A 15,000-nucleotide genomic window follows, 5' to 3' on the forward strand; every position below is an offset into this window, starting at 1 on the left:
GCACTGGCATGTGTGATAACGTTTTTTAGTGGCATTACTGAAGTGGCGTTCTAAATCAAATGAAATAACACTCAAATATGACAATGTGGAATATGAACGAATACTGTAACTGTTACTATTATGTTGTAACCTTATTCTGGATTAGTACACGGAGAGAGAGACTCATCAGTGTTGCCAGATTTTGCGAGAGAAACAAGTAACCAGGTCAATGAAAACAAGCCCACAAGAAGCAAAAGAAACCTATATATTTTGGCTATTCGAAAATAGCCGATATACAAGCTTCTGCGAGCTTGCAGATCTGCTATTCCCCCCCCCCCCCCCCCCCCAGAATAAGAAAAATCTTCAGAAAATGTTTGAGAACCACTGGTTTAAACAATAAAAATAAAACAAAAACAAATTGGAAACAAGCCCAAATAAGCAACTACACTTAAGTTATGATCATAACACCAGAGGCAGCTCCACTGATCATGTTCAACCCAGATTTGGCACAAACAAGGGAATTAACTCTTTCTCATGCTATACAACAAAAATGTGGATTGCCCTACCCAAAGGAGTAAAGGAGTGTAAAACCCTACTCACTCAAAACTGCCCTAAAGAATCACCTTCAGGAGGCTGCAATTCCAAACTGGCACCTGTCAAAGTCTTAACCCCCCCCCCCCCCCCCTCCTCCTAAAACTGTCTATCGTACATATTTCTTGTCTTTCATACCAGTAACCTGTAGGCTGATTGTATGACGTTCTGTATAGTAGCGCATATTTGTATGTCTTATTAAATGTCATCATGATTTGAGTGCATGGGGATCTCATTTTAAATAAGCCACTGTGCTTTTATGAGCGATCCAGTTTAGAGGACCTTGTATTGTGAATTGTACTTCCATGTACTGTTTCCATGTCTTTCTAAATAAAGTATTCAATCAATCAAAAACAATCCCAAAAAAAACTGCAACCTGCAACGACCAATATTTACAAGCAACTTTACAGAAAAACAAGCCCATAGTCGCTTATAATAAGCGGACATGGCAACCCCGGAGAGAGACTCATCGGGGCGTGATGCAGGAACCCAAATCAAGCCTGTATTCTTAGATCCCTCCTCCACGTGTACATGATTGGCTGTCGCCTTCCGTATCTATGAACTCCCCTGCTCTGATAGGAACCACGCACCTGTCAATCCCACGTGATGACAAACGAAACATACTGATATCTGTTTGGAAAATGAAACTGGCTCGTGCCTGACAGGGGAGATAAACAAACACGAAATCAAGTCTCTCTTCTTTTTTTTTTAATCAAAAAATCTTCTACATTCTGTATCATTACTGTCGTGCGGGGGGGATACAGGCAGAAGATAGCCAGAGAAGGTAAGGTTTCATCTGTCTGGATCTGTGAAACGAGGTAGTGTTTTTGTGAGAGGGGCAGAACAGAGGGCCTGGCTGGCACCTATACCCATCAACGCCAACAACACACTACATCTAATCCGGTGTTGTAGCCTATTTGTATATTTGTAACTAACTACACATATGATTTAGCAACGAGATCAGGCTAGCTGTTTGCCTACCTGTGTTACCCAGGTGCTAATTGGTGCAAAGAAACGCAACGACACCTTGTTGTGCACCTGGATCTCTTTGTGTCGTAGGGAGACATGGCTTAAAAAAATGGTCCTTGCTTCTGTTTTGCTCTTAGTTTGGAATGTTGGATAAACAGGAGAGCCAAGGAGGTCGTGCTACTGCAGTATGGAGGTGAGCAGCAGAGCATCGATCTACTACACTGTGAACTGTATGTGATTTAACTCTGAGTCTGAGAGTGTACACATGTTTATTCTGTACACTCAGAGTTACAACTATCAACACTGACTGAGAGTGTGTATATATTGTACTGTACTAGCTCTATACTGTACAGTTCCTACGGTTAGGCGGCCTCCAGGTAGCCACATGAACACCACTGTTTCACAATCATATATGACGGAAACCTTTGTGATGATGTGTTGCAATGTTACACTTACAACAACCCGGGTGTGTGGCACACGCACACGTGAGCATGCGGCAGCGCACATGAATGACAGATACTTCTGTAAAATCTATCCGAATATAGGGAAATAATATGGTTCTGAGTGGTTGTTGTTGTTGGTGACAGGAAAGGTGGGCACCAAAACATTCTGGGCACTAGGGAAAACTGGGCACCTTAGAAGAGTGGGCAATAGGGAAATGTGGGCACTTTGGGGGGGAGAAGAGTGGGCACTGGTAAAACTGGGCACTAGGATGAGTGGGCAATATGGAAATGTGGGCACCTGGAGGAGTGAGCACTTTGGGGGGGGGAGAGTGGGCACTAGGGAAGAAAGTGGGCACCGGGAAAACTGGGCACTAGGATGAGTGGGCACCTGAAGTCTTAGGATTCGTGCCCGCAAAGTTTTGTTTTTTTGATAGGGCTGTCGTCCTTTATAGTGTGGGCTGCACACATTTAGTGGCATATTCAATTCATAACATACCTTACCCAGCATATCTGCATAAAATATGTACTGTATATGGCACTGAGTGTGACCTTTAATATTCCCCAGGCTGACTCTTACTTGGTTATTGGTACATTGGTCAAATTTGGATGTTTAGATACTGAAAGTTAACTGTGTTTCTGCTGCAGATAATATCAAGGTATACTGTAGCTCTCCAATCCTTCTGGGTGTGACTGATAAAGCTGAGTTGATCATTAATTTTCCGGCTGCTAACTGTCCTTTCTAATGTGATACTGTATGTATGTATGTAGACAGTTACCTTGTTTCTTTTCCCGTGCCGTTACTGATTTTCATGGTACATAATATAATATGTATATGACTGTAATTACCTCTCTCTGTCCCATGATTTTTTCTATCTCTCAACATTGACCTCTTTGGCCCAGTCTGTGTGACTGAAGTTTTTACCATGGCACACTTTGACACTGAGTACCAGCGTCTGGAGGCGTCCTACAGTGACTCTCCGCCAGGAGACGAAAATCTACTGGTGCACGTGCCCGAAGGAGCTAAATGTACGAATTACACACGCACACGCACGCACGCACATGCGTGCACACACACACTCACTCACTCACACACTCACACACTCACACACACTCACTCTCACACACACTCACACACACTCACACACACACACACACACACACACACACACACACACACACACACACACACACACACTCACACTCACACTCACACACTAATACAATTTATTATTATTAATGTAAAATAAAAGTAAACTTAGTTACTGTAGCCTACTGATTACTCACTCATTATACTGTTTAACTACCTTTTTTTTAGAAATGTTAACAGCTATAATATGTAACCTTTATTGTTTTTCAGCTCAATGGCATCATATAGAAAATCTGGACCTGTTTTTCCAGAGGATATCCTTTTCAAATATGATTATCTATCAGTCAGTTCATCTATTGTTAGCTGTATTTGCCCACCGGTTGTGTTTTATACAGCTTTTTGTTGATGGCATGTACTCCTCATGTGCCTTATCTGTGATTGCCGTCCAGTGAATTCTAGCCCCCCCCCAACTTTTTCATTGTAGACAAAACAAATTTCCATGTCTCTTCCATTGTTGCTATAGCCCTTAACTTCTCTTACGTCTATAACCTGCACCAGAAGAATGGATTTACCTGTATGCTACTGGGGGAGCTGTTTGAACTAGTGTACGTACAGTATATATCCCACCCCACACCCTAAAATCCTGACGTTAAGCTGGATATTCCACATACCTTTTGTTAGCATTGATAGTAATACTACTGACACATTTCCTGACATCTTTCCATTAATGTCCCTGCGTAGACAGGACATGTAATAATCCGTCTCTCTTTTCCTCTGACAATTGAGCACTCTCTGAATCTGTCTGTCTCTTTCTCCGTCCAGTCAGCTGCTTTTTGTGGTGGGTTTCACAGTGTTCTTGGCCAACTGTGTGGACTATGACATCCTCTTTGCCAACAAGTTTGTGAACCACACAGACTCCTCTAAAGTCACCTTGCCTGATGCCTTCCTCCCCGTTGACGTTTGCAGTGCCCGGTAAGTGTGAGACTTTCTTTAAAGGTACAACTTGCAGGGTACAAGGAGCTCTGATCATTTTTGAATGGCGGTTATGGATGGATGTAATCACACTCCAGTACCTGCTGTAATCAATCCTTGAATTGTTCTGCTGTCTAACATCTTTGCTGTTGGGTAGAAATCCCCATATTTCAACCTTTTATGTGTTGTGAGCTTGTAGATTGGCTATTTTGGGTATTTTTTAAAAGAGAAAGAAAATAAAGTGAAAATGAAAGTGGGTAAGTCTGTCTGTGGGTTTTCTAAATACTTATACAATGAAAAGTACTAACAAGAGCTTAAGACTGAATAATAACTACATTGGATCCATTGGAACACTGGTTATTTTTTTCATTTCATGAAAAGTAACAGTTTTGGATATACAAGGTTTCCACCCGACAGCCACGACATCCAACTTAGATCTTTGAGTAAGCATTTATTTACAGTAGATTATTGCACAAGGGACTGTTATAGCACACCTCATCTGTCTCTGGTTTGCTACTCATGTGGCATTTCCCTTGCCCTTTGTGTGCCAACACAGAACTTGTAAGTGTGATATTTGACCTACTGGTGTGAAATATTTAGCTCGCAAAGGCCACAATATAAGACTGTGGTCCAAATCTCCTCCCGCTTTTAAAATGTCATATACTATTCTCTTTCTCCATTGGTAATATACTATTCTCTCTCTACATGGGTAATATACTATTCTCTTTCTCCATTGGTAATATACAATTCTCTTTCTCCATTGGTAATGACAAGAAAAACACTTTTCTGTCGCACTGCCTACTATTTAAAAATCACAACTTGAAGGAAAACAAGTAAATGTAACCTACTTCATGTTGACCTAGAGAAATATCAGCAGCACTAAAGCAAAATAAGATGCCGTGTCTAATACCTTTCCCTGTGTGGATATGCTTTTAAAAGTCGTGAAATGTCTCTCCTCAGTATCCATGACAATGCGTTTGTGATCTTCGTGCTGGTGATCTCTGGCATGTTCTGGCTGCACCGACTGGTGAAGTTCCTCTACAATGTCTGCTGCTACTGGGAAATCAGATCCTTCTACACCAATGCCCTCAAGATGACCATGGTGAGACCAGGAATAAATAATGCTATGTACAAGGATATCACTCGCATAAAGAGATGTGTTAGGGCCATAATGCTAGGGACAATCCTCCTTAAAGGACAACTTCAGCCATTTTCAACCTATCTTCATTATAATTGGAGCTCACTAATGCTCATTATAATATGGTACCATTTTTGTCTACCCCGTCTGTGTCTCAGAGAAGGGCTGTGGGCAGTTCAGAAATCCGCCATCATCGATGGGGAATCCAAGCTAATAGAAACTGCAGGCTTTCTATTCCATGCTATAATGGATGCCATTGTTCTCGCGTTAATAAAATAAATTAAAAAAATAAGAGAAAAACCTGCGTAATGATGATGTCACTGGTAGGTGGGTTTCTGAAGTGTCTACAGCCCTCCTCGGAGACACTCACCGAGTACAAAGAACTTGCACCATATTATCATGAGCATTAGTGAGGACCAATTATATGAAGATGGTTGAAAATGGCTGAAGTCGCCCTTTAATATTATTAAATTGAAAGTATAAGTAATAGAGTATTAGTAGTAGTAGTATTATGAGGGATATTTGTACATAACTTGTTATGGACATAAATGTAAGCATTTTTTATATTAACGCTTGATCAACACAGGCCACCTAGGTACTAAATAATTCATGGTTAACATCATAACGGAACAGCAAAAATGCTACTTGGACCTTTAGATATGGTTCACCGCTGATCTGAAAATATATGGTCGAGATCATTGCACATTATGAGTTGGAGTTGAGTCTGGACTCCACTTGTGTGTTTTCCCTGATGCCTGTTTGTTTATGTTTTCGTATCTGTAACAATAGTGTTTATTACTCAGTATGTTTGCCTCTAACCCTCTCTGTGCTGCCATCTCCAGTCAGAGCTGCCCTACGCAACGTGGCAAGAAGTTCAAGCCAAAATCGTGGAGATCCAGAAGGAACACCAGATCTGCATTCATAAGAAGGAACTGTCGGAACTCGACATCTACCACCGTATCCTCCGCTTCAAGAACTACATGGTACAGTGCACGTCTGGGAATATGTGTGTGAGAGTGTATTGTCAGCAGACTGCATCTAGGTCTGTCACAATTATTACATAATCGCCTTATCGCAATTATTTGACATACCGGTAATCACAATTATTTTGCATAATCATAATAAGTTTCCATGTTAAAAAATGTTAATATATTTTCAAACATTTAAAAAGATAGTATAAATAGCAGATCTACAAGCTCACAATGCGCCGCGATGCGACACTTCGTGAGCTTGTAGATCAGCTATTTACACTATTGATGTTTTTTTTTGCGTTATTAAATATGTCAGTCATTTCTTTGTATATTTAGGTTATTTGTCATATCTGTCCTGTGCAACCTCAAATCCTAAAAGCCAAACAGAAATGTAATTTGTTCTCATATTCTCCAATGTTCAATGACAGAAACACAATTAAATAGTTAATCGAAATTAATTCAGTGACAATTAATAGTCAGGCAAAATTTCATAATCGTGACAGCCTTACGTATCTGCACCTGACATTATGCTGTAACCTTAAGCACTGGCACGACCACCTGCTGTAAACGTGGCATGATGTCACCTAAACCAAGCATGTCTTCCTGTCTCTTCAGGTTGCCATGGTGAATAAGTCTCTCCTTCCTGTACGTTTCCGACCTCCCTTACTTGGAGAGATTGTGTTCTACACACGTGGTCTCAAGTACAACTTTGAGCTCATCTTCTTTTGGGGCCCAGGTGTGTGTATGTGTGTATGCGCATGTGCGTGCTATAATGGCTTTGTTTATGTATGTGTTTGTGCACACACAGCAAATTCTCTCTAGCTGTGTCTCAGTTCCACTCTATACAATAAAATGCATACTATAAACTCCTCTTTATATAATATGTTGGCAGTTAGTATGCATCAAATTCAGGTACTACAATTTTGTACTAACCGTTCATTAACGGTTCTTTTTATTAGCATTTTTCAATATATTGCATTTTGTTGTTCCAGTGTGAACTCACTCGTTTGTATATAGAATGGAATTGGGACACAGGGTCTTTTCTTTTTAACAGTTGCCTAAGTCAGAGTCAGTTGTTAAATGAGCAGTTGCCTATAGTAGTTCTGTGTTACAAACAATGTGTCATTTTACCTCTTTTCTCCCCTTCCCTCTGTCCAACTCCAGGCTCTCTGTTTGAGAATGAATGGAGTCTGAAGCAAGAGTACAAGAGAGGAGGCAACAGGCTGGAGCTGGCAGACAAACTGGCATCTCGTATATTGTGGATTGGCATTGCCAATCTTTTGTTTTGTCCAGTAATTCTGGTGTGGCAGGTCCTCTACGCCTTCTTTAGCTACACTGAGGTACCCAGTCTGTCTTGTAGAAAATACAAATATCAAGTTAGATTTCATGTCTGTATAATTGTACTGTAGTAGAGTTACTGAAACGTGTGTGTGTGTGCGTGCGTGCGTGCGCGTGTGCAGGTGATCAAGCGGGAGCCTGGTTCTCTGGGAGCCAGGTGCTGGTCTCTCTATGGTCGATGTTACCTGCGTCACTTCAATGAGCTGGACCATGAGCTTATGTCACGTCTCAGCAAGGGATACAAGGTATCCTGTGCTCCATTTCTCGTCTAAATATGCTGACTACATACAGTGTTTTACTTAACAGTGCCACCAACCACATTTCTAGGACTGTCCTCAATTAAATAAATTATTTTCTTCATCGATGAAGGAATTTGTCGGACTAATCAATTAGTTGATTTAATCAACATATTTAAAATTGTGTTATCTTGCAGATACCAGGCTTTTCTGGTTGGTGATGCTGAACTGAACATTCTAATGTTGTATTTCACAATGGCTACTGGCTTTTGAATGTTATAGACTGGCATAATCAAACAAAATCTCAATTTTTACGAGAAATGCATGGAAAAAAAGCTAATCAACTCAGACCAAACAAACCAATTAAGTATATTTCATGCCGTATGTATGACATTTGTAGTATTCAACTACTAGTATGATGCTAGTAGTTGAATGTTTTAGGCTTACCGGTACTTTTTTTTGTTACTTTAAATCTTAAGCGTGCACCCTTGCATGTTCACGAAAGCGCAATCTTATTAAAATTCCGTTTCAACGATAACATCACCTACCACTCAGCTATTATGATTTATGCTCATACAAGTGCTTCACATGAATTCTGTTAATATATAAACTTCCATTTCCTTGTTTTCGATGTTCCTGTTTTTTTTGTTCCCCCCCCCCTTTTTTTTACTCCCTTTAGGCTTCATCCAAGTATATGAACTGTTTCCTGTCCCCGCTGCTGACTGTGGTGGCTAAGAATGTAGCATTCTTCGCTGGCTCTCTCCTGGCTGTTCTTATCGCCCTGACTATCTATGATGAGGACGTTCTTGCAGTGGAGCATGTCCTCTCATCCATCACACTGCTTGGAGTGTGTGTCACTGTCTGCAGGTAGAAGTCACCGCCAGTCAGTAAGCCTGACAGCATGGTCGATTCTGTCACTGTCATCGGCTTTAGTATACATTTGTACATTCCAGACTTCCTCTCTACATTTCCTGTCCATTAACTCAAAGCCTGTCACTCTCTCCGATCGCTCTTTTTCCACAGGTCATTCATTCCTGACAAGCACATGGTGTTTTGTCCTGAGCAGCTGTTGAGGGTGATCCTGGCTCATATTCATTACATGCCAGACCACTGGCAGGGAAATGCACACAGATATGAGACCCGTGACCAGTTCTCTCAGCTCTTCCAGTACAAGGCTGTGAGTACTGTAGTGCTCATAAAAGAAAATAGAGTCCACACACTGGTGAAAGATAAGCTCCATTGTTTTATTGTGTTCAACATTTTGATCAAGAGAAATGTTCATCAGGAATTTCAAAATTCCTGATGAAGTAAGATCACTTGATGTAAACCGTTGCTTGTCCTGCACCTGGGCACCTGGATGTGTGCGCACTATCATTTTTATGCAGTACTGTAGTGCTGCCTTTTTGAGTTGCAAGAAAAGAAAACAATTTGAGAAGTAGATGAAGTAGAGGCAATTTTCATAATAACTTTGAACCTTTTTCAGAATGTAGATTTTGACTAATGAAAGTGAGTGTGAGTGGTTTCAAAGTTATACTGCTTATAACTGCTGAATGGTAGTTTCTGTGATGACTCGTCTGAAAAGGATCATAACTTCTCTTTTCTCCTCTGCATGTATTCCAGGTTTTTATCCTGGAGGAGCTGATCAGTCCAGTAGTGACTCCCTTCATCCTGATCTTCTCCCTGAGGAGAAAGTCTCTGGAGATCATTGACTTCTTTAGGAACTTCACTGTGGAGGTGATCGGGGTGGGAGACACCTGCTCCTTTGCCCAGATGGATATTAGGCAGCATGGACACCCTGCAGTGAGACACACACACACACACACACACACACACACACACACACACACACACACACACACACACACACACACACACACACACACACACACACACACACACACACACACACACACACACACACACACACACACACACACACACACACACACACACCTTATATAGTTAAGTTTGGGAATAACTTTCCTTCAATTTAAGCAATATAAGGTTCTCCTTATGCTGCCTTCACACTTCACTGGTGATGGCTTAAAAGGCAATCAAGGGCATAGCACTCCTTACCTTCAGGACATAATCCAAAACCTGTCTGTGTAATTGTGCAGAGCGTTGCTGAAAACGAGCCTGCATGCTCAGCATACCTACCCTTGTTAACTCTTTCACTGCCAGAGTAATAGTGTAATAGTGAACCACTGCTTACAGCTATTTTACTGTACCTTTGAAAAATCGTCTCATTACACGCACAGAGTTGTCGTAGGATAGGGAAAAAAAGAAGTCCGGTCGCGATCCTCCATATCTATGGCCGTTTCAATGAGGCTTGTTTTGCCGTAAAGCAGGCGGAACGGAGCAGAGATATGGCCATTTCACTGCAGGAAACAAACAGGAAGTAAATGAGCTTTTTTTTTTTTATTATGTTATTTCCGGGTCGTCATCATCCATAGGATAGGTAACAGCGGCATCTAGTGGAAAACCACTGAAAATAAAAACGTGTCCAAACTTGTCGTTGGCAGGGAAAGCGTTAACGTGGCAGGCAAAGAGTTCAATTAAAAATTATTACAAAAACATACCCCTTACCGCTCACTTACACCAGCCAACACAGTAAGCCTGTCTGTCCCTTCCTTAAAACACCCTAGCCAACAACTAAGCACCCCAGACTCTTCTCCCTAAATGCTAAATATCTAGATATAAATAAGAAGCCTGGCCAAAAGAGTTTTAAAACCTATTGTATTTTTAGCATTCCAGGTTGTGTGAAGGTCTGGTGGAGCAACCACACTTATTGCAATAGCAGCAGAATGTACAATACAAGACCTCAGAAAAGACACTATTTCTATATGTACATCATACGTCGTGCAAGTGGAGGGAAATATACTGAGGTATTCCAAAATACTGTAAATTACATGAAAAACTGCCTTGTGCAAAGACGAGGAACACTGTTAAATACACCAGTTACATCAGTGCAACACGGTTTAAAGAGATTGCATTGTATAATAAGTATAATGTACATTGACATTGTCTTACCTCCTCTCCCTCTCTAGTGGATGTCAGAAGGGAAGACGGAGGCGTCCATCTACCAGCAGGCAGAGGATGGGAAGACAGAGCTGTCTCTGATGCACTTTGCCATTACCAACCCCCAGTGGCAGCCTCCCCATGAGACCAATCACTTCATTAGTCAGCTTAAAGAACGGGTCCAAAGAGAGGCAACCGGGGCCCCTACAGACACGCACACATTCACCTCACTGTCCCAGTCTGAGGTATGGACACTCTATTTTTTCCCCAAAAAGTTAATTATATTGTTGGACATCTTTAGAGGAGTAAAAGATGTTTGATGTATGCTTCTCTTTCTCTCTCTCTCTCTCTCTCTCTGTGTGTGTCTCTCTCTCTCTCTCTGTGTGTGTCTCTCTCCCTCTGTCCCCCATAGCCAAGGAGTCTCGTTGCTAACCTCTTGGCAGGCCCGCCCACATTAGCATCTGTTCATTTTGGCCGGGACGGATCTTTGACCAATCACGCTGCAGTCGGCGTTGGCGAGGGGGCATCGGCCTTGCGCTCCCTTTCACCAGTCAGCAGCAGTCTTCACTTGAGAGGCAGCTTTAGTGCTTCTCATAGGGGCATTGGCCACGCCTCAGTCACAAGCAGGCCAATGGCAGGCTCTGGGTAAGATTGCATTTCTTTAACCGGCATCCAGCAAGAAAGTTATTGAGATTTTTAATTGTAAAATCAGGCTGTACTCTCCCTTTTCATTTTATCCATTGACTTCATTCCTCCCCCACCAATCCACGCTTTCAGGACTGATGCACATACGATCAGCTCAGGCAGCAGTGCATGGGAGGGACAGCTGACCAGTTTGGTTCTATCAGAGTATGCCTCCACTGAGATGAGCATCCATGCTCTCTACATACATGAGGTGTGTGTGTGTGTGTGTGTGTGTGTGTGTGTGTGTGTGTGTGTGTGTGTGTGTGGCAGAGAATGGGAAAGAAAGCGTGTGACAAAAATGATTCTGACAATACCCCTGTCCATGCCCCTGTAGCTCCACAAACAGCAGTCCCGTGGCGAGCTGTCTCGTCACACATGGCACAGACAGGATAGCGACGACAGTGGTGACAGCGTCCCAGACGAGGTCAGAAGTGAGCCCCACCCTCACTCTAGACACTTCCCCCGGTCACACACCTTCCCCACCGCGGTCCCCAGTCCCAGTGCCATTCCCAACTCAGCCTCAGCCATCTGCAGTACCAACACAGGCCAGGAGGGGGCGCCGCTACAGAGCAGCAGCCAGCGTGGCTACAGAGGAACCACCACAGGTAGCTACATGGTTATAGTTATCAATTTAGTCTCTGGACTACGGGTGGATTTGTAGGTTGTCAAGGTCATAATGATATCTAGTATTCTGTTTCTGTGCTATAATTCAGTGGTTCTGAACATTTTTGGAAGAATTAAAAAAAATAGCAGATGTACAAGCTCACAGCGTGGCACAAAGTGATGCGCTGTGAGCTTGTAGATCTGCTATTTTTGAATAGCCAACATATAAATGGATAAAGTGTTCAAATTGATTGATGCTATATTAACTACTTTTGCTGAGGACCCCCTGGAACCCACTTCATGCTCAACTCTAGGACAATCTGGAGAAGTTCATGAATATACTGGGTGCAGATTCAGATAATACATTTAAAGAAGATACAATCCGCACTCGACCCCTTGGAGTCCCCCCCCCCCCCCTAAGGACCCCACTCTGTGAACCACTGCTATAATTTCATTGCAACTACCTGACAATGATTTGTGAGAAAAATGTTAATAGAAAGTGCATACAACCAAGATAAGGAAAGGCTGTCATTGATTAGATGCTAATGGTTTAAAAACTAACGGCAATTGTCCCATTAATGCTTCTGCGTCTCTTTGTCTTCCAGATTCTGTAGGTTCAGGTGGCAGGGTGGTGAGGTCTGCACATGTTCCCATGGGAGGGTGGGCAGAGGATGGTCAGGCAGCCCCACGGCACCATGATGCCGTACCAGAGGAGGGCTCTGAGGATGAGATGCCACCTCAAATACACAAGGTAAGTGTGTGTGTGTATGTATGTGTATGTGTGTGTGTCAACTGCAGCCAATACTGTAGACATTTTATTTTTGCCTTTCTTTCTTTGCAGGTGACGTAAATGAGGATTACTCCGCCATCCCTCCAGCTGCTCACAGATAACCCATCACATACCTTCTTCCTCGAAAGACATGCTCCACTGGTTGACCTCTTAACATTCAAACTGAACTAACTGACCCCCAGATTAACCTTCTGCCCTGACGCGGCTGAAGATGGACACGTGCAAGACTGGGAATGCCATGTTATTTACAAACACTTCTTGATCCTGTGAAATCCTTCTGATGCGACACCCTCAGATGGATGTCATCGTTGGCCAATCAAGAGACAGCCTGCTGTTGACTTCTGTGATATTATATCTTACTAAACAAGGAAAGCAGGGGTGACTCTCTAAACCTATGTATCAGAATAGTACCTACAGGATTAAGTTACTTCCAAATAGCCACCAGTTACATTGCACTGCACCACTCTATTTTGTGAATTGAAAAAATGTCCAATGGAAGAGCATGTGTCACTCTCTGATGGGGACAAAAATGTAAGACACTTGTCACTGCTGGGGTCATCCTTGACATTCCTTAAGTTATTGCAACCAGCACATGGAACGTGTTGGATAACAGTGAGTTTATATATATTTTTCTGCTACCTCTCTTTGTTCACCAACAAGGAAACCGGGGAAAGTCTGCTGTTTGATGACAAGCTAGAACCTCCTCTGTTATTGACAGGTGTCTCCAAAGTGTGTTTGGAAGTCTGCAGCTGATACACTTACTTTAATTGTGTATATCTGATCCTGTATCAGTGGTGTAGAGGCTGTTTATCTTGCTCTCTCTCCCCCCTCTGTAAATTATTTTTAAGCGTCCAATAGCATAAGATGAAGCTGACCATTTTTAATCATAAGATGTAATGTTACCCCTTATTTTACTGCTTCAGGATTTTTTCTCTCTGATTCTTTCTTGTATGTATTGCACTTAAAGTGAATGTTCTAAAGCTTATACGTTGTTGTGTGTCAGTGCCAAAAATAGGTGATCAACAACTCAGACTTATCGTGTCGCAAGATTGTAGAACAACTATTTTCATGTGTGGTGTGACACTGACGAGCAACTAAATATAAATCAGGCTTAATTGAAAGGGAACAGAATGGAGAGAAAACTCCTCCCAAAGTCCAGCTCTGTTTGCACTGGTCAAGAAATAAGCCTCCTGTTAAAAGAATCAGTGTGATTCTAAAAACATTAGCCAGGTTTACTGCACACAGTCACACATGCACTGTGTAAAATATAGTCATTGGGGTATTTCATCGCAATCATAATCAGAAATGTAATATCAGAGTAATAACATTTTAAAGACAACTTTGTGTGGTGTGTATGTACAGTAATTAGATATACTGTATGTATGCAATCACATGTCGAGAGTCATTTGAGTTTTTGCTGTTAATAATTTATTCTTAATTATCATCAGACATTAACATTTTCTTCAAGCATGCAGTGCTGTTTTAACATGTAATATTGATCTCAGTGCCATAATAAAGAGCCCAGAAGCACAAGTGCATGACCATCTACCCTACAGTTTGCTGAAACCAGTCATCGCCATACTTGCAGACACAGCTCTGAATCACAACTTTGCATGTCTTTCTGTTCCACTGCTCTTAAATTTCTTCTTAAAAGTTAGATAATGCACTTTACTTTTTATGCAGAGGGTGAACTCAATCTTTTTGTTTGTTCAATTTTTTGTCATCTGAGTGTGACACAAGGATTCTTCTCAGGAGAAGGAAGCACAGTCTAAACCTATGAACATGGAAGCACTGATTCAGTGAGGTATCTTGATTACATGATTTTTTCTTTGTTGCTTCTTTCGTTTTGTTTTTGTTTTATATACCCTGTAAAATACCATTTGTACAGTTGTAAATTCATCAATAAAAGTATGTCAATTATACATATCTAGCTGGGAAAACAGGCCACATGTACAACAAGTAGAGGGATATTGAGTGGAAAGAATATAATGGGCTATGGCCTTTCATCAAATTCTAACATTTACACTATATAGCAGTCAGTGGTATACGCTTATTTCACCTAACATATTCAAAATTATTAATTGACAGAAAAGAGAGAAATGCAACTTTTACGGGAAAGTCCAAAATGCACACGTATGTATTGCAGTGCCTGCATTTCCCCCAAAAAGCAGTAGGCTGGGC

General features: G+C 41.7%; 1 protein-coding gene across 1 annotated transcript; it reads left to right on the forward strand.

The window, feature by feature from the left end:
• Positions 1 to 1,199: 1,199 nt before the first annotated feature.
• atg9a (ATG9 autophagy related 9 homolog A) lies at positions 1,200 to 14,741 on the forward strand. Its single transcript, XM_080414973.1, has 20 exons — positions 1,200 to 1,354; positions 1,677 to 1,732; positions 2,883 to 3,008; positions 3,340 to 3,383; positions 3,610 to 3,674; positions 3,892 to 4,041; positions 5,002 to 5,143; positions 6,022 to 6,162; positions 6,766 to 6,886; positions 7,315 to 7,490; positions 7,611 to 7,733; positions 8,404 to 8,591; positions 8,748 to 8,901; positions 9,345 to 9,524; positions 10,772 to 10,987; positions 11,155 to 11,387; positions 11,520 to 11,637; positions 11,761 to 12,031; positions 12,635 to 12,780; positions 12,871 to 14,741. Exons 3-20 carry the CDS (start codon positions 2,906 to 2,908, stop codon positions 12,877 to 12,879), a joined length of 2,580 nt encoding a protein of 859 aa, XP_080271099.1. The 5' UTR covers positions 1,200 to 1,354; positions 1,677 to 1,732; positions 2,883 to 2,905; the 3' UTR covers positions 12,880 to 14,741.
• The last annotated feature ends 259 nt before the right edge of the window (positions 14,742 to 15,000 follow it).

The sequence above is a fragment of the Gymnoscopelus braueri genome (assembly GCF_963280865.1).
Source record: "Gymnoscopelus braueri genome assembly, chromosome: 19".
Taxonomy (NCBI): domain Eukaryota; kingdom Metazoa; phylum Chordata; class Actinopteri; order Myctophiformes; family Myctophidae; genus Gymnoscopelus; species Gymnoscopelus braueri.